Source organism: Monodon monoceros, unplaced genomic scaffold, assembly GCF_005190385.1.
Source record: "Monodon monoceros isolate NGI ecotype Baffin Bay Population unplaced genomic scaffold, NGI_Narwhal_1 Super_Scaffold_21, whole genome shotgun sequence".
Classification (NCBI taxonomy): Eukaryota; Metazoa; Chordata; class Mammalia; order Artiodactyla; family Monodontidae; genus Monodon; species Monodon monoceros.
This window is the reverse complement of record NW_021703778.1, coordinates 78,639,838-78,662,519: the sequence shown is the minus strand read 5'-3', so window position 1 is coordinate 78,662,519 and position 22,682 is coordinate 78,639,838. Positions and strand designations below refer to the sequence as shown.

At 47.9% G+C, this 22,682-nt stretch overlaps 2 protein-coding genes across 2 annotated transcripts in view; one reads left to right on the top strand and one right to left on the bottom strand.

The window, feature by feature from the left end:
• The first annotated feature begins 2,354 nt into the window (after positions 1-2,354).
• Positions 2,355-8,159, top strand: ISL2 (ISL LIM homeobox 2). The gene is made up of 6 exons (XM_029239526.1): positions 2,355-2,488; positions 3,331-3,520; positions 3,806-4,068; positions 5,892-6,175; positions 6,787-6,954; positions 7,353-8,159. The coding sequence occupies exons 1-6, from the start codon at positions 2,431-2,433 to the stop codon at positions 7,467-7,469; spliced, it is 1,080 nt and encodes a 359-aa protein (XP_029095359.1). The 5' UTR covers positions 2,355-2,430; the 3' UTR covers positions 7,470-8,159.
• A 6,139-nt stretch (positions 8,160-14,298) lies between these two features.
• The window catches only part of SCAPER (S-phase cyclin A associated protein in the ER), a 459,896-nt gene continuing 451,512 nt past the window's right edge, over positions 14,299-22,682 (bottom strand). Inside the window, 3 exon segments of the mRNA XM_029238862.1 lie at positions 14,299-14,587; positions 16,887-16,938; positions 20,762-20,953. Coding sequence (XP_029094695.1) covers positions 14,484-14,587; positions 16,887-16,938; positions 20,762-20,953 — 348 coding nt within the window. The 3' untranslated portion in view covers positions 14,299-14,483.

The window sequence follows — 22,682 nt, the reverse complement described above, 5'->3', positions numbered from 1 at the left end:
GTTAAAAGTCTGGACCTAGGATTCCAACACAGAGCCTCCCCCTCCTGGCCGCCTGTGCCATTGAGTTAATTGATTTGCTTGCTCCTAGTTGGGTGCTGACAGTCTGGCCAGGCCCAGAGTGGCTGGAGAGAGAGGCCAACCGGCCAGGAGCACCTCCTAGTTCACTAGGGAAGCACGCCTACCACAAACCTCCTCCCCATTCTGAGACGGCACCCAGATACACAGACATCATTTGTACACAAATTCTGCACTCAGTCCACAGTTTCTGATCCTCCATCCCCACAGGAGATACACACAGAGCAAAGCACACATGGAAATGCACAAAGAAGTCATCAGATGACACACACACAGGTATACGTAGGCCTCCCCTCCACGCCCAGAGGCACGCAGGCACTGCACACAGGAAAGGCACAGCATACACAGAGGCTCCCAACACAAAGATACAGCCATAATTGTGATTATCATAGCTACCATGTATTGCACTTATTATGCTCCAGATATTGTTCTAAGCCTTTTCCAGAGAATGCTTTAATTCTTACAATAGTAGAGGTAGATATTATTTTTATCCCTCATTTTACAGATGAGGAAACCGAGGGTCAGAGAAGTAAAATAAAATGCCTGAGGTCACAGAGTGGCCTGGCACAGACATACCCACCCATACCCGTCCCCTCACTCCTCAACCCCGTTTATTTTCATAGACATGCAGCATTGTCCCCACCCCGACATGCTCCACACACACTCAGGGCGAGCGCTGTTTGGGGCACTAGTGGCCAAAGACGCAAGAAATGGCCTGTTGGCACAGCGGCTGGTAAACTGTACTGAAGAACCAGACGGGTGAGAAAGACCAGGCGTTCCAAAGGTAGTGGCAGTGGTTAAAAGCCTTCAAGACCGACGGGGCCACCACGTGAAGCGCTCAGCACAGCGCTGTGTGGCGGGCCGTCATCCAGTAGTGAGTTCAGTGTGCGCTGAGGGCCTAGCCCCAGCTCTGCGCAAAGCCTCTCCTTTCGCGCTTGGCTGCACCCATTTCCCGGCGAGCAGCCCAGAGTGTGAGGCCAACCAGCCCTAGGTTTTTAGCAGAAGGGCCGCCGAGCTCGACCGCGCCCTCAGGCCGACTTGGGCCGGGATCTGGGGTTCCCGTGGAGACATTTTATTCCCAGGCGCCCACCTGCGTCCCATCGCGCATCAAGTTCTTGGTACACCTTTTAATGGGAAAACAACGACAGCCACCATGGTTGGATAAATGTTATTTATAATTCATGGGCCAGTTCTTGAACCCTTTCAAACAAAACCCACAGAGATTTCTTTGAAAGAAAAATGCCTGGACTCTGCTCAGAAGTCGCGGGTTTTCTAAGGAACGACAAGCCGCTACACAGATAGTAAATTACCCCGCGCGCCACATTTGTTTCTGATTATTTGCGTTGCAGTTGGTTTGTGAAATAAAACAGAAGAGTTTATAAATATCATTTATTCTGGAAGTGAGACACACATTCGACCCCAGCCTTGTTCCTAGAAGGAGCTGTGCTCTTCGAGTGGGGAAAGAATGGGGGAGTCCGTGTCAAATTACACTCCCGCCCCAAATGCAAGTCAAGGCTCGAATCTGGATCCGGTGATCGTCTTCGGATTCTGCGTTCTGGCGTTATCCACCTAACGCTCCAACTGGGAGAAGTTTTCCACAGGCGGACGGGTGGGGAAGTCTAAACAGAGTTTATCCAAACCCTTAACCTCTCTCTCTAGCTTGGACCCTGAGAACAAAGGCGCCTGAGAGGAGAACGGTGACCGGCTGGACGGTTGAAGGTCTTGTCCAAACAGACCACCCTTCCCCCCAGCTCTCGTCCTAAGAGAGTGGATTTTTTTTTTTTTAATGAAACAAGGGAGCATCTAAAGGACAGGCCCCACTTCACTCCCCCAGGTATCCATCACCCTGCTCGAGCGCGCCTGGGGAGACCGCACCGCAAGTCCAAGAGGAAGTTCAGAGCTGCGGCGGCAGCAGAGACAGCTCAGCGGTGACACAAGGTCCAGCCGGGATAGCCCGACCCAGCGCCAGAGTGAGGATCCTTGTACATTTCAGGGGCGGGGGGCTGCGCTCCATTGTTCACTCTGGGCCAATCAGGGTTAGCCCATTTCCTCCCAGCCAATCCTCCGTCACCCCCGCCTTCCACCCAATCTACCCCGCCCATCAGCCCCCAGGTCCCCAACACCTCCCCTGCATCCCCAGCGGTTCTGGGGAAGCTTCGTGACGCCACAGGTCCCGCCCCCAGCTCCGGCCACGGGCGAATGCGTGCTGACGTCATGCTGCGTGCGGGCCGGTGCGGAATCGCTCCTTCAACTCCGCGGGGCAGGAGGAGTTAGTTAGCAAAAGAGCCGAGGCTGGGCGCGCGACCTTCGTCTTTCTGCCCCTGGCCGCACGCTTTGCGCACATCTCTTTTCTGCATGGTGGATATTATTTTTCATTATCCTTTTCTGGGTACTATGGGGGATCATTCCAAGAGTAAGTCTTCCTGTGTGTGTGTGCGTTGTTAGTGTGTGTGCTTAATATGCAATATTTCTAACGCAGAAGAATGTTTAGTGGATTCTACGAGTGGCTTCTATTTGACAGGACACTGGGAGAGAAAAAAAAACGAATGCATTTTCCTGCAGGACCGCTTATCCGTTGGAATCCTGTTGTTTTAGTTTATAATTAAACACTCTTTCTCAAGCCTGCTAGGCTGACCTCAGGCTGTGAAATCTGCTTCTGTTTCGCGCTAAGGCAATAGGTTTGATTTAGGGATGTGGGCTTTTTTGTTTGTTTGCTTGCTTGCTTGTCTTTCGGCCTTTCCAATAAGGAAGATTTCTCTAGCTTGATCTGGGATATTTAAACTAAGAAATGTCAGAGGATGAGCGGAGACTCCGCCGAAAGCTGATGTGTCTGTTTTGGGATAGGAGGGAGTCGCTGTGAGAGGGAGTGTGCGGACGGCAATGCCGGAACATCACCGTCCAGTATTGATAGTGTGGCGTCCGCAGGGTTTAAATGTCTATTTACTCTTTCTTCTCACTGACTTGTTATATTTTAGTTACAAGATATATCGATAAAACGCCTGTGTCCAAGTGAATGTAATAGCGAAAAAAATCGGGGAGGGGGATGGGGGAAGACAGAAAGCCTTCGCAAATTCAGAAGATTTTGTTTTTTCGTTTCCAATTGTCTGGACCTATGGAAAGCCCATTTCCTTTTTCTTGTGGTCGCAATTCTTGAAAGAGAGCGAGAGCGCCAGCGGGTTGGGTTGGGGCTGGAGCGGCCTCGGCCGGGGTCCGGGCAGCCAGGCCTGACGCGGGCCCCGCGCCCTTCCCCGGCAGAGAAGCCCGGGACGGCCATGTGCGTGGGCTGCGGGAGTCAGATCCACGACCAGTTTATCCTGCGGGTGTCGCCCGACCTCGAGTGGCACGCCGCCTGCCTCAAGTGCGCCGAGTGCAGCCAGTACCTGGACGAGACGTGCACGTGCTTCGTGAGAGACGGGAAGACCTACTGCAAGCGGGACTACGTCAGGTGAGGCCCGCGAGAGCCCGGGCTGCGCCACCGCCCACTGGGGCCGGGGCTCGAGGATGGCGGGCCGCCCGCGCGCCCCGGCGCGGGCAGAACACGGCCCCCAACCCCGAACGCGTGCCGCCGCACACCTCCTGGCCTGGGAACCCCCCGAGGGCTGGTCCCCGCAGCCTCCCTCTGGGCCACAAAGCGTCCTGGGCGAGCGTGCCCGGGGTGGGTAGCAGCCCGGCAGGCGAGGCCGGCCGCAGGCCCCGTGCTGACACCACCGCCCGTGCCTTGGGCCCGCAGGCTCTTCGGCATCAAGTGCGCCAAGTGCCAGGTGGGCTTCAGCAGCAGCGATCTGGTGATGCGGGCGCGGGACAGCGTGTACCACATCGAGTGTTTCCGCTGTTCCGTGTGCAGCCGCCAGCTGCTGCCCGGCGACGAGTTCTCGCTGCGGGAGCACGAGCTGCTCTGCCGCGCCGACCACGGCCTTCTGCTCGAGCGCGCTGCGGCCGGCAGCCCGCGCAGCCCTGGCCCGCTCCCCGGCGCCCGCGGCCTGCATCTGCCAGGTAAGCCGCTTGCGCCCGGTACTGCGCCGCCGGCTTGGGAGTGAGTGCATGGGTGTGTGTTCGTATGGGGGGTGGTTGTGATCGGACGAAAAGTTGTCACTTGGGTGTATTTCCGTTTGCCTGCAGTGTGGGGTTTTCTGGGTGAGTTCAGAACCCTGTGTTAGGAACGCGGCTGAGTGTGTGTTCGTGTGACGGGGAAAAATTGCATGTGGGTAAATGTGAGCCGGGATTGTGTGTATGAGTGTGCAGAATAGTGGGGAATTGTGTTCTCTGTGATCAGGAATATGTGGAACACAGTAGTAGGAGCAGGAAGGTGAATGATCACGGGGAATCTGAAGTGGTGACTTTGTGGAACTTGTACTCGGAATTTCAAGCAGTATGTGTGTTGTCAGAGAGAAAAGATAGGTTTGCCTGGGGGTATGTGTGTAAGGAATACAGTTCCCAGCCTAGAGGTGGGTTCAACCAGCCAGAAGCCCACCCGTAAGGACAGCTCTGAAGGCTAACCACTCAACAAAGAGCTAGTGTCTGCATTTGCCTTTTGAGGCCCAGTTTGATGAACAACTTAGCCAAACGTTTCTCGGTGGGGAAGGAGTGGATGTACAGTGGACTCAGGGATCATACACCTCAGGGGATGCTCTGGGTCCTAATCAGGAGATGCCCAGAGTTGGGTTCTAAGTGTGTGGTTACCAGGTAGGAACAGTGACTCTGGCTGAGCAGTTACCAGCAAGTAGCCACAGACCTGAAGCACCAATCTCTAGACCAGGCTGAGCCTCTGGGTGCTGTGTGCTTGAAGTGCTCCCACTTCCTCTGGTCCTCCCTTTATTCCCATATAGAATGAGAAAATTGGGCTAGATGGGCTGTTTGTAAATATTTATCCAGATCTAGATATGCCCAGAAGAGGATATAAATTGAAACAGTGAGACTTGTATCCAAACCTGGTTCAGATGGGAGTGCGAAGCAGGATGAAGCCAGTGTTGAGAGCACCCTAGTCTCGGGTGTCGGAGGGGCTCCCTTTTGTTTGCTGCGGGTTGCGGGCCGCAGGAATCCGGCCCTAAATACCCGACTCTACTTAACCTGGGGTTGAGAGAACCCAAGGCCGAGTGAGGAAAGTGCCAGCGGTTGCGCGCGGGCCGGGAGGGCGGCCGCTGGGCCAGGGAAACTGGAGCCTTGAGGGAGGAGACCCGGCGGGCCGAGGCCCGAGGGCGGGCAGAAAGGAACCGTTCCAGGCCCTGGAGGCCCACTCGCGCCCCAGGGCAGGTCTTCGCGACACGCGGCCTGGCCCTGTCCGAGAGGCCTCTGAATCAGGGAGAAGGGCACTTGGGGGCCACCCGGGAGCGGGAGACAAGCCCCCCAATTCCGAGGCAGCGCGGCGCTTGGGGTCCGCGTGGGTCCCCTTCCCCTTTCCCCCTCCAGAGTCCCGGGCGCGCCTCCTTCCTCTTCCTCTGAAACTCCGACTTCTTCCGGAGAGCTTCCCTCGTCCCGCGGAACCCACGCGGGCATTCCTAGGGTCTGGTAAGTGGAGGAAGCACAGCGGGGGTCGGCCACTCCCGTCCCGCACAGGCCTAGCTCGGAACTCCCACGCCCCGCTTGCGCGCTGGCGAGATCGCTGCGGGGAGCCCTGTGGAGGAACTGGGGAAGGGACGAAAATGCACACCTTTTTCCGGGTAGGGCGAACAGACGGAAAGGGAGAGAAGACGAACAATAAAACGAAATAAACGGATTAAACGAGAAACGAAATCGGGCCCCGGAGGACTCGGCCGCCGCGGGGCCGGGCGCAGGGAGAGTGAGTGGCGGTCACTCTCTCATCTCTCGCTCCCTTGCAGACCCGGGATCGGGCCGGCAGCCCTCGCTGCGTCCGCACGTGCACAAACAGACCGAGAAGACAACCCGCGTGCGGACCGTGCTCAACGAGAAGCAGCTGCACACTCTGCGGACGTGCTACGCGGCTAACCCGCGGCCCGACGCGCTCATGAAGGAGCAGCTGGTGGAGATGACCGGCCTGAGCCCGCGGGTCATACGCGTCTGGTTCCAGAACAAGCGGTGCAAGGACAAGAAGAAATCCATCCTCATGAAGCAGCTGCAGCAGCAGCAGCACAATGACAAGACGGTGAGAGACTGGGAGCTGGAGGATCGGATCGGGTGGAGCCTCGGGTTCGCCCTGCGGCATCTGCGTGCCCATTTCTGGGCCGGCTCTTGGGAGATCCAAGGGGAACTGGGCTCCCCAATAGCGTGTGTTGGTGCTTTCAGAGCAAGGCTTACCTTGGGGTTGAAGGCTTCTTAATTACTGTATCCGAGGTCAGGTCTTCCCCAGTTCCAGCGGCAGACCAGAGTTGGGGTCTGGGGCGTAGTTCGGAGCTCAAGGTGGCACGTTTGCCAGAGCCAGCAAGTCGGGGCGGGTTGTGTCCTTCTCTCAGCATGACTCGGTTTGAACACTTTTCCTTTGCAAACCTGGAGAGGGATGGGAACGCAGGCCTCATGTTCGTTCCCTTGCCATGTTGGCTTCCAGCACCGAGGCTGGCCTATGGTGGCTGTTTTTGGGCCCGAGGAATTTGCACTGGATAAGGCGGGCTCACTCGGCTGCGGACAAGTGTATGCCTCCCCTAAACCGTTTCAGGCTCCAAATCACGTGCCAGTGCCTGGGGCCCCAGTCTCAAAGATGTCGGGAAACGCAAGACCTAATTCGAGCATCTTCCACCCTCTCTTCTGCTTGTCCCGCAGAGCCTGCAGGGACTGACCGGGACGCCCCTGGTGGCGGGCAGCCCCATCCGTCACGAGAGCGCCGTGCAGGGCAGTGCAGTTGAGGTGCAGACGTACCAGCCGCCATGGAAAGCGCTCAGCGAGTTCGCCCTCCAGAGTGACCTGGACCAACCCGCCTTCCAGCAGCTGGTGAGGCCCTGCTCTACCCGCCCGGAACTCAGGACTCCGGGGGAGGTGGGGTGGATTTAGCCACTTAGCCAAGGTGGGAAGGGGTGGGGGTTTCTCAGGGGATGAGGGGCTTGGGGGGTTGGGGGGAGGTGGGTAGCTGCAACCGCACCCGGCTCATTAATGCGCTCTAAACCAGGTGTCCCTGGATTAAAGCGCTGGCAGGGGAGGTCGAGGGATTACCCAACCCGCAGCCCCGTCCTAATACCCCTGCGTGCGCTTGGGGACCTGGCCGACTTATCCAAGGGCCTGCTCCCAGCCGGTGGCTTGTCCCCAAGGGACACCTTTGGGAGTAGGTGGCCCGGGAAAACCAGCTCGGGCGCTTCTTCACCCGCTCCTTCCCGGTGTCTCCGCTGCCCCAGGTCTCCTTCTCTGAGTCTGGCTCCCTAGGCAACTCCTCCGGCAGCGACGTGACCTCCCTGTCCTCGCAGCTCCCGGACACCCCCAACAGCATGGTGCCGAGTCCCGTGGAAACGTGAGGGGGACCCTTCCCCGCCAGCCCGCGGACCTCGCATGCTCCCTGCATGAGACTTACCCATGCTCAGGCCATTCCAGCTCCGAAAACTCTCTCGCCTTTGTAATTATTATTATTGCTATTTAAAGAGAGAGGACTGAGAGAAGCGGTCGGGATAGCCAAAAGCGCCGGGACGCAACCTGCTTTCACCAGACTGGAAAGCCCTGCTCCGAGGACTTTTCTTTTTACAAAACCAGAATTTGGGTTTACTAACGTTAGCTCTGCCATCTCTTCTCCCTCGCTCGGCGTGGCCGCCGCCGCTCTATTACCGCGCCCCCAGGCCCACGTACCCATTTGTGCGTGGAGAACGCGCAGGTCAGGTCCCGCGCCGGCCCAGCCCCGAGCTCGCCCACGCGGATGCAGGCACCTGCCGCCGCCCGGCCCCGCGCTCCCAGGTGGCCTCGCCCCGGCTCTAGCGGGGAAGAGGACGGGGCAATCCAAAGGAACAGGCACTCAATCCCCCAAAGCGCATGATTGCCGGAAAAAAGTAGAAACGAGACTTTCCTTGAAAATGTTTTAAATTATCGGTCGACGGAGGACAGAGTGTGTGAGCCTTTGCCGAACAAAACGTAAGTTATTGTTATTTATTGTGAGGACAGCCAGTTCATAGTGGGACGAATATTTTGATCTTAATAAAAAAAGATAATAACCCGATCGATGCTGCTCCTGTGTGTTGTTGGTGCAGCGGGAGGGCTGGACGAAGGCAGGTTGGGGTCGGGGCTTGTTTCAACGAAGATGAGGCTCCGCGCAGGGCCCACCGCTGGTGCCCGCGCCTCGCGCGCCACTGGCCCGCGTGCTCCCGCGCAGACAGGGGCGGGCCCGGCGGCGATTGGGCGCCGCGCGGGGGGCGGGGCTGGGTCCCTGTGCGCCGTGCGCCCCGTGCGGCCCAGCGAGGCCCAGAGAAGCATGTGAAAGCCCAGGACCTCCCGGAAGCCTGCACGCTCCCTGTTGGCTCTCCACTCTCGGCGTTTCGCGGCAGAAGCCCGCGGGGCGGTGGGGTGACCCCGTTTGGGCCGGGAAACCTGCGATGTTCCGATGGCGGCCGTTTGGCTGGCTAGGGCCAGCGTTTCCGTCTCAACCTGGCCTCAGCTCCTGCAGCTGGACCCAGCCTGGCGTCCCTCAAGGCCCCGTCGACCCTCGCTCCACTTTCGGCCGGGTGCACTCGGCCCCCCGCCTGCGTTTCTTTTCCCGCGGGTCTGGAAGCCCGAACCCCCAGGCCCGGGCGCCTCGCCCGCCTGCCACCCGGGCCCTGCCGCCGAGCAGCGAGGCCAGCCCGCGCGCCCCGGGGCGAACAGGGGGGCCTTGATGGCTCGTCCTCGGCGCTGTCCCCAGAGTGGATGCGCGACGTGATCAATCCCGCTGCATTTATTAATTCCCCCGTCTAGACAGAGGAGAAGGCCGTGCGGCGGCTCCTTATCTGCATTTGGCATCACCTGCAAGCGATACACTGAAGGAGCCACAACAAGCCCCCGCTAGGATCGAGGCTGCCAGGGAAAATAAGTCCACCCAGAACCAGTCTGGCGTGTCCTTGGTTTATTTTCTTTCCAGACCCGAAATGCAGGGGGCGGGGGATGGCCCGGGTGGGAGGGAGCTGGGAATGGCCCCTGGATATGCCGTGCCCAGGTCACTTGGTGTGACATTTCAAACCCCTGTGACTTGTTTTCTTGAAAACTGGCTTTAGTGATCGCAGGAAATAACCAAGAGATACTGAATCTCCAGCAGGCCCCCGGGCAAGCACAAAAAACCGGGAGGCTCAGGTTTTACCCTTCACAAATATTTAACCCTTTGGCAGCCTGGGGTAATTCTTTTCCCAGACCAGTCCTCTGTTGGTGGACTCAGAAAGCTGCCAGCCTGCCAGTGATTCCACTAGTCTTGAACAATCTCTGGCATTGGGTTTCCTTGTCCCTCCAAGTTAAAAGACCCTTAAGTAGCTCCTTCTTTGTCCAGGCATTGTTTTGAAAGAGAGCAATGCCCTTACTGAGTAGGGGATAGTTGCAGTCTTAGCTCAGGTAGCTTCTGGTAAGGAAAAATGTGTCCGAGGGGGCATCTGTGGTCGCTGGATAGAGGAAGCGATGCTTTCTGTTGAAAAGCCATGGGCTGATTGGATGCCAGAGGCTGCTGTAGACGTTTCAGCTGAACTGATGGCAGAATTCCATCAGCAGGTTTCTCCCCTTCCCCCCCCCCCCATTAGAGATGGGAGGCTGGAAGACTGGCTGGCAATTGAGGAGGTGGGAAGATCGGGCCACATTTATATTTTACTTCCTGAAAGTCAAGGTGGTGCTAGCACAAAAATTAAAGAGAATCTTCCCCTCTTCAGAATTTAGGAAATGGTGCTGCAGACTTAGAGATAAGGGGAGAGATATGTAGGGTTAATGAAGACCAGCTTTACTCTCAAGTGCCCAGAAAGTGTTTTAATAATCAGGGTTAGATTCTTTGAGGGTTCATTCCCTTAACTTAGATCATTCCCTCCCAAACAGAACTATAGATATTTCCCTTTACCTTCTGGCTGGACATTGGACTAATTAGGGGGCTAAACTTACAAGAAATCTTACTTTTGAAAACTTTTGATTTATCCAGAATATTGGGTTTTGTCATTTTTAAAAAGGAAATAACAGGTTCTTGAATTTTAAAAAAATCATTAATGGTTGTTAATTAGCTCTGAATTTTTGCTTTGAACACACTGCAGTGTTTTAATGCTACAAATGGAAACATCTGCCTATCTAATTACAGTCACCTCTTCCCTTCCCATCCATAGATCAAAAATCTAATTCCTCTTTTTGATATTTATATGAGTGTGTCTGTTTTTGAATATTGGGATATTATCCAGATCACGGTGGTTACTGTGTATTAGGATACCTGTATCTATGTGTATTGCTGTATAAAACATCACAAGCTGTTCTTCTGTAGTTTGGTGCTAGCCACCCAAAGGGGCACATTGTTTTCCTTGTGGGTTTCCAAGGAAAGGGTTTAACTCTGAAGCCTTATTACAGCGGTCCCTGGTGAGGTGTCAGATCTATGGTTGGTTAGTTACATTAATAAATACCTGTTTTACTTGTTCCCAGGTCATCTTTAAACATCTTCTGTAATACAGTAGGGATTTCCTGGTAAATTAAACTACCTGTAACAATTACAAGTGTTGTATTTTATGCTTACTGAACTTTTAAAGTGAGATACCCAGCTGTGTAGTAAAAAAAGTCAGTTCAATCAAAGAGGCCATAGATGGGAAATGGGAGTAAGTTATTTAACTAGATTCACCTTAGAATAAGATTTTCTCAATGGATTTATCTAATAATTTGGATAGCTCTATGTAATGGAGGCAGAAAGGGATTCCCAGAGATGGAAAAGTTTATGGCTATTACACCACAAAATTTAATACATATTGAAAGGCTGCACAATTCTGGGAAATTCAGAGTCCCTGTGGCAGTATTCCCAACGAACTTTAATTTTTAATGGGTTGTGCAACAGAAATCAGCCTTTCAGTTTTGAATATGAAATAGCTTAAAGCTTAGTTTTGTCAGAGCTGCAAATACTGGGTTTAAATGAGACGTTGTCTAAGATTGTTCTCTAAAAAATGTGAGATTCTGCCGCTGCTGTCTGGGGGAGGGCATAAATTGCCACACATTTAGCTAGCTGTCTTTTCCCATACGAGTATTCACCAAAGAGAGCAAGAGAATTAGTTGACTAGCAGCACGCTGGAGAGGGGAAACAATGAATGAATAATAAACGATTTGCAGAGGAGTTCCCAATGGACTTGTGATAAAAGCAGGAAATTCAGAGAGTTTATTAAGCTGATGTAGGGAAGATTAGAGGCTTTTAAATATGGGTCTGATTGATGTAAAGGTAAACTTTCTTCAGGATACTGGGATTCAGTGCAATAACGAGGATTGTGTGACCAATTACAGACTAGCACCTTGTTGATGGAGACTGTGCATGGAAGATGCAGATAAATGGAGCTAGGCTGAGAGCAGTAATGGGAGAGACAAAGGGCACAGAGAAATACTCCATTGGGATCCAGATGTGGAGTGGTGTAGGGGGAGTGGTTCAATTTATAAAGCAAGTTTGGCGCCCGGCAGAAATCATGCCAGAAAGGCTGGAGTGCTAGGCGAGGCCATGTTTTGGATCGGGGCACCGCCTGGTCCATAAGGTCAAGGACTCGTGAGAGAGTGGGTCAGGGGGTGAGCGGAGGGGCAGGAGTTCAGGAAGCCTGAGCGATTCCTCAGTGGGAAACAGGATAGTCAAGGCAGTAGTTTCAGTGTTTAAGGCAGGAGACCCCAGTGTTCGTTCGGGGCGTGGGAGCAGGGAGAGGGACGTGGAAGAAGAGGAATGGTGAGGAGTAATCCCTTCCCAGATTATTGAGACCCAAGAATTCAGAAAGCTTGGCAAGGAGCTCTGGAAAAAATGGCCCACGTGCTTTTCTTCCTGGGGAAGGAAGGAAAGATGGTAGAGGCGGCGAGGTCCGGACCTAGATTCAGGGTTCGAGGGTCACAGCGCCTCCAATTGCCTGTAGGGAGGGAGAGGCTCCGGAACTCGGCAGAAAGCGGCATCCTGCTGGGCGTCCGGTGTGACGAGCCCTGTAGAGCTCCGGGAAAGCGAGCTGCCGCCTAGAGCGGGAAATTCGGTTGGGCAGCGGCGTTGGGCGTTCAAATGTCGCTGCCCCGGGACCTCGGGCGGCTTTTACATATTTGGCTCAAATTCTGGGCTCTAAAGCCTGGGCGGAATTGTTACCTTTGCTCCGACTGGGCCCTGTCGCGTCGTCAGGTTTACAGGCTGGACCCAGCAGAGACTTTTCGCTTCGGCCCAGCGGGTCCACCTGTGGCCCCTGAGCCTCGGGAGACGCGTGACGTGGCCCCCGCCCCAGGAGAAAGCCAGTTGGTGGCACTTGTCTCCGCAAATTGGAACAAGATGTGCCTGCGCTCACCTGCGCGCTGTTCTCTCCCCACCCCCGGAGAGTTTAGAAGTAGTAAAACCCAAGGGAGTTAGAGCTTAAATCACTCTGGCCCTGCGGAGCGCACAATAAAGGAGGGAACTTGAGACCTGCAGAAACCGCGCGGGTCGGGAGTCACAGAGGAGCCGCCAGGCCCGATCCTCGCAGGCTCCCCAGCCGGGTGGAGCCGGGGTTTGTCTCAAACAAACCCTCTCCCCTCCCGGACGAGGGGGCCAAATGAGACCATTCAATTAAATGTTTAATTGCGAATTCTGGTATGGTTTCTGGAAGGTTAATCACAGCTGTCTCAATTATTTATGGCTTTTTGGCAAATTTCCGACCAGATAAGAAGTATATTCTACTGTGAAGCGTCTTGCAGGAAATCTGATAAATATTTGATTATTCCTTTCAGCTACAAGGATTCTGCGTCCACGCCCCAAGACCCGCGGGGCAAGCGGGATTTGGGAACTCCTCCCCTGGTTGGGGCGCCCCGGGCGACGGCGGGTCGAGCAAGGAGCCGGCCGCCGACACCCGGGTCCCCGGCCCTCGGGCAGCGGAGAAGCCCGGGCCGCCGTCCTGGAGGAGGGCGCGGGCGCCAGGGCCCAGCCCCTCGGCCTCCCGGGGGCGCGGCGCTCAGCCCGGCCGCGGCTCGAGGTGTTTCGGAGCGCGCCGCGGGGAGGGTCCGGGGTCCTGGGTCCTGCGCCCCGGGCCGAGTCGCCGCCGAGCCCTGGGAGCGGGCTCCGCCGAGGCGGCAGGGACTTCCCGAGAGTCGGTCCCACTGGCCTCGGAGCCGCCGTCCCCGCCCCGAGCCCAGCCGGGCTTCGACCCCGCAGCCCGAGCGCGGAAGACGCCAGGTCCCGGGCGGCGGAAGTACAGAGCGCACTGGGATGCGTTCGCTTTTTCTTATTTTCGTTTGAAATTGGATCTCTTTATTTTCTGTTTGCAAAGGAGTAAAAACAGCATATACAAAACTCGGCAGCCTTGTGAGGCTCCAAAAAGAAGTGTCCTGAACATTAGGTAGCTAAATTTGCTTTCAACAATCCGATGAAACTTCTGTATTTTCCAGTCCCCTCCGCCCCCAGTCTTGAATCTGATACTATTAAAACCATTTCCCCCCCCCCCGACCAGATCTTTCTTCTTGGTAATGTTTGATCCTTATCTGACAGAAATTATTACCAATGTCACTCAGTGACCGGCTTAGCACTGACCGTTGGCTTAAGGTGGAGAACCGATGAGAACAAGATATGAAAAGGTCAACATCTCCTGGCAGACACTCCTCCCGTTCAGCTGTGAGCCGTGCACAGGAGTTGAAAACTTCAATTCAAAGCCCTTGTGACCGTCTGTTTTATTTTTACTTCGGTTTTCATTGCAGTTATTTGAGAAAATACTTTAGGGTGATTCACTATGGTTGATCTTTTTGGATCCCTAATTTTTATTCTGGAGAATTTCAGTTCAGCGATGATATTTCTATAGGAGACTCTCAGTATTGGCCGCTAGGAAAGTTTAAGCAGACCAACGAATATAATGCTTTAAATTCATTTCAAATAGCCCCCAAAACATATTATGTAATTAGAATGTAAAACTGTTATAAACATCTTTTACTCAAACCTATAAAAGGGAAATTTAGAGCAGGTTAACTTTTAGTAAGTCTTTAATTAAGATACTTCCAGAGTTGGAATTAACGTTTTTCTTTCAGATTTGTATTGCTTTAACAAGAAAAGTCATCACTGCAAACAGAATAAGTTATTTTATTACAAGAACGAAACAGACTTGCTAATTTTATGTCTAATTTTACCCACATTACAAATGCAAAGTATATATTATCATAGGATGTAAGTTACCAAACTCCAAAATATTGTGCATAAATGAAATAAACTCAACTTGCAGAATTAGAAAGAACATTAAAGTATCTACAGTCTTTATAAATAGTGCAAAGTATATACCATATCTACAGAGTATAAACATGTGAAAATGAACTTCTTAAGGAACAGTTAGAATGTCTGATCAGTTTAAAATATTAATGAGGGTACTCAAATATACAACCAACCAAAACATTTATTTTTTCTCTTTTTTTAAGAAAAACTGTCGAGCTTCTTCCCAGGCCTGCTGAGGAAATCTGTTAGCCAGCTCAAGATAGTCTTGGGAACCAAGGCATTTTCCTGAGAGAGAAAAATAAGAAGAGTAAAATTAAAAAGAGTTAAATTCTTCAAAATGTAAGAAATGAAAATTATTTTGATATCTGAGTACAAAATGGAGACTTACTCTTCAAGTAAATCATGATGCAAATTTAAGTAAAGGTAACTGATCTATATCTATTATAGTATAAAATATATAATATATATTTTAATCACAATCTATTTCATGCTTCTAACCTATTCAGACATTAACCCCTATGTAAAACATTGTGAAAAACATTGTTTTTGGACTCTGGAGTAAGAAAATAAGTAAATAAGTATGGTAAACAAAATAAAGTGACAGTCATGTATTCCATCCTTAAGTTAGCCTTGAAAGGCTAAATCTGTATGTAAACTTTACAGTTATTTTCTAAAATAGTCTATTTAATCTAAAACATGATTTTAGTTTAAACATAACTTTAAAAATGCTCCAATCTGGCACTCAGTCACCTAACAAAGCAGAGGGAACTGTCAGGAGCCTTACTGGCTCTTGAAACAAACGATCTCCTGGCCAGCCAGTCATCTAGCAGCGAGTATTTGAAAAACAGAATTCTTCCTCAGCAATAAGAATGTGGTGCTGCCAGGAGCTGCTTTACACTTAGAACTTAGAGGTTCACCTGGGCAATGAACTCAACATCTTGAAACATCTTGAAACATTTTGGGGGGATTTAATCTAAGCAAAAGGGGAACAGATGTCCAAGGTGCAAACTGGCAACTTAGTGTGGCATCATCATTTTTTAAAATCAAGTAAGCATATTATGAGCTGTCACCAGTAGAGTGATGACTTTTTCTAAGCAAAGCAGAGAACAGTTCCCTATTTGTTGGTTTGTGGATTAACCCATAGTAAATCCACATTGGGGAAAGCATGAAAGCCAGAGAAGATGGTCCCTTGGAAAAGGAAAGAAGGTTGAAACCAAGCAGACAGAGTCAGCCCCTGGGACTTCGCCTGCCAGATAGGCAGCAAATTGTGACTCATCCTTACGTCAGGAGAAAGAGGAAGAAAAAAAGAATGTCTATACTTCTTACTGGGAAAAGAATTGCTGTACAATTAAAAAATAAATTAAAAAAATACAGTAGAATATTTTCCTAGGCATTTTCATAAATTCAAAATTTAAAACATTGTTTTATAAGGTATAGTAACAAATTATGCTGATTTCTTTCTAGCCTCCAACAGCTTAAAAAAAAAATGCTGTCACTGAGTCAGGGCAGAAGTGAACTTGCACACTCATGCAGGCTTAGACAAATGGTACCAACTATGATGTTGACTTGAATTTCTAAAAAGGGGCATAGCTTTCTATTTACTTCTCTGAGTGCCTGAATCAATAAAACATGACATTTTTTCATTTTTTCATATTGTTACAGTTTTAGTTATATTCTCTTTTACGTACTTTTCAACACCTGCCCACTATAAATAATGTGTGTGTGTGAGACAGACAGACAGACACACACACCCCAGGGTGACCTCCCCTTCTCCCAAGGAAGGGCTACTGAATGGGTGCCCCATAGGGTTTTGCTGGGAGTAGCCCTCTGGCCACTTTAAAGACTATCAAACTAATGGAAGAATTGGGGAAAATCTGGATTAGGGTCTCATTAATCAGAGATGCTGTCACGAGAGCCAGACAAAGAGCAACTTGTACTTCTCAATTACAGTGTGGGTAGCAGAATATTTCAAAAAGTAAATATGCACTTTAAAATTCTACATCTCAGCTCTGATCACAGGACTCACCTCAGCAGGAATGCTATAGGGAAAAAAAACCTTGTAAATCTTTTGGCCCCTGAACTGTGCTGTGCTCATCTTATGGCTTTTTCATCATGTAGAACAATTTTACACTTTTATTTTCAATAAAAAATTCAAGTACTTGAATTTAGGGGGATGTATGGGCTACTACCAATGACGATTTTATTCTGAACATGGAACCAAATGTATGTGATTTCAGCATTTATGTGATAATGTAGGCCAATATTAATGATCTGATTGTCTCTTGTATTGCAAAGTAGCTCTTTAGTAATTATTCGCCATTTATTATACCTTGCATGAGGTGAGTATAAATTACATAAAGACGTTTTGTGGTTTTCTTTTACTTCCATAGATTTCTCTGTATATTCTGATTGTACTCATGCTTGATGACAAAATCAATTTCTTTATTCCCTGAAATATATTTGGTATCCGAATCTCAAATATTTTAGGTGATGTAATAAACTGATTTCTCTAACATTTTCAGAGGGTTGAGTGAGAAATGTCCAGCTAACAAACACATGACATTTAATTTCAATAGAGACGTACCTTTGGGCTGATAAGACTGGGTATCTGCCTGACCTGGAGTCTGTGCAAAATCCTGTGTGAAACGAGAAAAGTGTTTTTTTAATACCAATGCTTCGGCAGAGAATTTTGCTGAGCGTGGCTTTAAAAATGCTTCTGAATTCTGAGGCAACTATTTTTTTTTAACATCTTTTTTTTTTTTTTTTTTAACATCTTTCAATATTTTTTTTTTTTTTTTGCGGTACGCGGGCCTCTCACTGTTGTGGCCTCTCCTGTTGCGGAGCACAGGCTCCGGACGCACAGGCCCAGCAGCCATGGCTCACGGGCCCAGCTGCTCCGCAGCATGTGGGATCTTCCCGGACTGGGGCATGAACCCGTGTCCCCTGCATCGGCAGGCGGACTCTCAACCACTGCGCCACCAGGGAAGCCCTTTTTTAACATCTTTACTGGAGTATGATTGCTTTACAGTGTTGTGTTAATTTCTGCTGTATAACAAAGTGTATCAGCTGTACGTATACATATATGCCCATAACCCCTCCCTCTTGCGCCTCCCTCCCACCCTCCCTATCCCCCGCTCTAGGTGGTCACAAAGCACTGAGCTGATCTCCCTGTGTTATGCAGCTGCTTCCCACTAGCTATCTATATTACATTTGGTAGTGTATATATGTCAATGCTACTCTCTCACTTTGTCCCAGCTTACCCTTCCCCCTCCCTGTGTCCTCAAGTCCATTCTCTATGTCTCCATCTTTATTCCTGTCCTGCCCCTAGGTTCATCAGAACCATTTTTTTCTTTAGATTCCATATATATGTGTTAGCATACGGTATTGTTTTTCTCTTTCTGACCTCCTTCACTCTGTATGACAGGCTCTAGGTCCATCCACCCTACTACAAGTAACTCATTTTCGTTTCTTTTTATGGCTGAGTAATATTCCATTGTATATATGTGCCACATCTTCTTTACCCATTCATCTTTCAATGGACACTTAGGTTGGTTCCATGTCCTGGTTATTGTAAATAGTGCTGCAATGAACATTGTGGTACATGTCTCTTTTTGAATTGTGGTTTTCTCAGGGTATATGCCCAGTAGTGGGACTGCTGGGTCGAATGGTAGTTCTATTTTTAGTTTTTTAAGGAACCTCCATACTGTTCTCCATAGTGGCTGCACCAATTTACATTCCCACCAACAGTGTAAGAGGGTTCCCTTTTCTCCACACCCTGAGGCAACTATTTTTGCATGAATAGTTTGGAGCCCAAATATAAAAGCTGAAGAAACTGACATTATGTAATTCAGGTTCTCATACGTTTAAATTAAATAATGATGACTCAAATCTTGCTAAGTATCACCAGGGGCCAGGTTGTTGCCTCCTGTGGAAAGTACAACTTTGTTTTATATCTAACAAACTGAATTCTTTAGCCAAATACTGTCTTAAAATATTGATAGATTTTTAACATTTTAAAAAGCACAACTATAAAAGCCCTTAACGTATTCTGCAGGTATATCTTTTTTTAAATTGAAGTATAATTGACATACAGTATCATATTAGTTTCAGGTGTGCATCATAGTGATTCTGTATTCATATACATTCCAAAATGGTCACCACGATATGTCTAGTTATCATCTGTCACCATACAAAGTTATTATATTATTCACTGTATTTCCTATGCTGTACATTATGTTCCCATGACATTTATTTTATAGTTGCAAGTCTGTACCTCTCAATTCTCTTCACCTATTTTGCCCACCTCCTACCTCCCCATGCCTCTTTCCCAACCACCAGTGTGTTCTCTGTATCTATGAGTCTGTTTCTGTTTTGTTATGTTTGCTTGTTTTTTATATTCCACATATAAGTGAAACCATATGGTAAAATTGCCTTTCTCTGTCTGACTTATTTCATGTAGCATAATACTCTTTAGGTCCATCCATTCTGCAGCTAAATCTTAAAGTCTAGTAATTTTACTCTTAGATGGAACATGAAAAATGTCATCTATAATATGTAAAGTTTCAGGAACCTAGGACAAACTACTAGCTCTTATTTTAAATATAATTTTCTAGTAACTATTAATCATCTAACACAGGGGACCTTGAAGAACCATTTTATAAACTAAAATCCAATGTATTTTCATTCCCTTGAGCACAGTTATTTATAGAAAAAAACCAAACTTGATTTAACTCCAGCAATCTAAAGTGCTATCCCAAATAAGCATTATAAGAAATTTCTGTAGTATTTATAAAATCTGTGTGCTAAAATAAAATGTATGTTAAATGTGTTACATTTACATTAAATTACATTTAATTGTGTGTTAACTGTAATGGAGGAGAGTTGAATTAGAAGTACTCCGAGATCAACACCAGATGAAAATAATATATATGATCCTTACTTTAGATTCTGATACCATTTATAGTTTTATAAATTGTTTTCCAAGCAGTTGAAAATGTAAGGGACTAAGTTGGTACAGATGCAAAATTGTCTTTGCTCAACAATCACTCTCTTGGTTCAACAATCACTGTCCTGGTTGAGGCCTCTCTGCTCATGCCATGAAAAACTGCATATCACCTCCCTGGCAGTCCCTGTCCCCCTTTCTTGCCTTACTTTTCTCCACAGCGCTTAGAACCATCTGACAGGCTATTTATTTTACTTATTTATTTGTTTTTTGTTTTGACTCCCCCCATTCTAATGAAAGACCTTTAAAGGAGGGAATTTGTATCTGTGTTATTTGCTGCTGTATTTTCAGTGCCTAGAGCAGTGCCCAGCACACCGAGGGCACTAAAAAATTAGTGAATGAAAGAAAGAATGAATTTTAAGATCACAGTCTTAAAATTCTCTGTAACATATTTTCTGTTTAAATTTAAGCCTAAGGCTGTAAGAATATCTGAAGAATCCTAAATGTTAATTATGTTTATATGAAAATTCATTAAGATTTTAATTATTAATCACAAGATGTTCTTTGAAAAATCTGTACCCTACCTATAGATCTGAATATCTTTGAAAAAATTTTCAGAAATTGGAATCCAGACTCAAACAGAACAATTAAGCTGAAAATAAAACATTTCTAAACAATTGATCTAGTATGTTTATTAACTGATCATCTAATAGAGGATAGTTTAAGAAATGTAAACCACTGATTGCCATCTAAGGTGAAGGCGGCTTGGGGGACTCTTTAGCCATCCCAGCCAGCTGGGCACAGTAACACCCTTTCAAAAGTGATATTCGTATATTAGCCAGAATAAGGAACAATAACAATACAGAGCTCTGCTTTCTGTTTCATTATTATGAACAGAAAACACTGTCTATTAATCACATGTGCATAATGGAACAAAAACAGATTGGTTTTAGGGTGGAACATTTGAAGGAAAATGGAAGATTCTGATTCCAGTCCTACAGAATTTAACTGGATCAGAAAAATATAAGGCCATACTTAAAAGTTTTAGATTTAAGAAAAAGCAACATAACAGATTTTTATTATACACACACAGGCTGTGTGTATTTATTTAAAAATTTACTTTAAATATTTATTTAAAAATTTACAAATAAACTGACATTTTAATTGATCTTTCTTCAGCAATCATTATCTTTTCCCTATAAATAGACAAAAAGCAAGATGAATTAACAGTTAAAGCCTTAAAGAAGTCTTTTAAAAAACACTTCCTTAGTGCAGGCTTACCATTTCATTAACTGGAAAAATACCCTTTTCTTGAAATCCTCCAAGTAGAAATGATACAACACCCAAACCCCAGTTTTACTATCATGATATTTTAGAAATTAATTTCAAGCACAGAAATATGTGAAATTTTTAAAAGGTAGCGTGGATGGCAAGAATAAACAGCTGGTTCGCTTTTACTTTTCAATTGCATTAGCTTACACACAGAGCCAGAGAATTAGGCATAACACAGAAGGTACCTGAATGAACGTGGCCAGTAGAACACAGCTCATCTCCTGCTCCAGAATGATCTTGTTCTGAAGATTGTTGTAACAAGCAGCGATAAGTGAAGGGAACAGCACTTTGATCAGCCGTGGGTCACTGAAATACTGGAAGGGCAACTGGCAAAGCTTCTGCAGCACCGTGGGGTGGCGGCCGGACTGCACGATGACCTGAAACAGAGGAGGAACCCCAGGTCAGCTGCCAAAAAGCCCCGGGCTGCCTGCCCTGTGTCCCCCTTCCCCAGCCAGTAGTGCCAGTGAGAACCATGGAGAACATGCTGAATAAGTGTAAGGAGGAAAGAAAAAGACTCCTAAACTCCTTACCAGAGCTTAACTTAAGTGATATTTGAAAGGAGCAGAAAAGAAAGAAATCTCATTTCCTAACTTAAGGGAAAAGATTCCAAAAGTTCTGCACCCATTTAAAAATTCTTATAATCCACGAGGAATCACGCATTTATCATGGAGAGAGGGTGTCTGTGAAATGGGTTTGGGATACACACTGCTTTAACAGAGTGCCCCACCCTTCACTCTTCCCCTTAAAGCAAAACAGCCATATTCCTTAAAACCTGCAAAGAGCTCACTCACAGGAAAGATACCCTTTCCTATAGTCCTGCCCACTAACCTAGCTCACGGAATATATTGAACACAGATAGTATTCTGTATGCAGACAAACCCTTGGAAAGAAAAGGGGATTGTAAAGGGAATGGGGACAGTTTCAGCAAACACAGGCTCCAAAAGTTCCTTCCTCCGATCCATACAGCTTATCTATGTTTCCATCAGTGCCACTGAGTCTAAAAGGAGAATTGTTTAGATAAATGAGACTGTTGTCTTGAAGCAGTCTAGGTTTACAACTGTGTACATTTTAAGAAATGGGGCAATGCAATTAATGGGCTTGCAGGGAAGCCCTCCTAACTTACTCCCTAGGCCTACATGATAAACTAAGAAATGTCAAAATCAGATCTGTTTCAAGTAACCTTGATTAGACTGTTCTAATATAAAAGAGCTGGGTGACCCAAAGCCCACTTCTTGGTATAGGAGGAAGCTCACGGAAGGTTAGGAACACTGTAAAATCTAAGGTCAAGACCGTAAATTGTACTTGGAAAAACACAGCTTTACAGGTACACACCCAGACAGGACTGCATTCAAATTAAAACCAGAAGGACAGAATGAAACAGCAGAGGAAGGAGAAACATAAATTACAGGGATTTACAAGTTTTCAAAGTACTTTTAACAATACTTTAAGAACACACTCTCAGATGATAATGCAGTTTGGTTTAAGAAGAAAATCAACAAAGTAATAGTTCACATATTTTAGTTCAATAGCTAAAATGACATCAAAAACCTTTAGAGAATGTTGATAGGGACTTGTTAATACCTTCCAATCCAGCAGGAATTTTAAAGACTTGCAGTGTGACAATTCAGCACATGGCTATATGCTGCCATTTCTGACACTGGCTGAGAAAAATATGCCCTATCATCCACTTTATTGATAAAGCATTTGCTTAAATCTTTATTTTAATTATTAGCCACAAATTTTGTAGCACAGCCAAATGATCATCACTTTAGAATTTATAATGACACCATTATTAGAAGTCTCTTTTCTCCCTTTGGACAAAAATTAAGAACAAGTTTTTTCTTTGGAACTTCACTGTTAAAATGCTATTATTGGAAGACTCACTGATTGAAAAGACATTAAACTGGACAGTCTGGCTAGCACAGGCACAATGTTAACTCAAAGATGACAACTCCTGGTTCCTGGTAAATTAGCCCAGAACATGAGAGCTTAACCATAACTTATTCCACCTGGACTCCTGACTCTCGCTGGGGTGAGGCAGAGCCCCTTGGGGGTCAGTCCCCTCTGGGAACAGGGCTGGCTATCAGTTGCCTGTTGAAAAAGTGA

Bases quoted from the DNA above. Each gene is read 5' to 3' on its own strand.
- ISL2 (XM_029239526.1), top strand. From the start codon at position 2,431: ATGGTGGATATTATTTTTCATTATCCTTTTCTGGGTACTATGGGGGAT. The intron at 2,489-3,330 runs GTAAGTCTTCCT...CTTCCCCGGCAG, and splicing joins TATGGGGGATCATTCCAAGA to AGAAGCCCGGGACGGCCATG. The intron at 6,955-7,352 runs GTGAGGCCCTGC...CCGCTGCCCCAG, and splicing joins AACCCGCCTTCCAGCAGCTG to GTCTCCTTCTCTGAGTCTGG.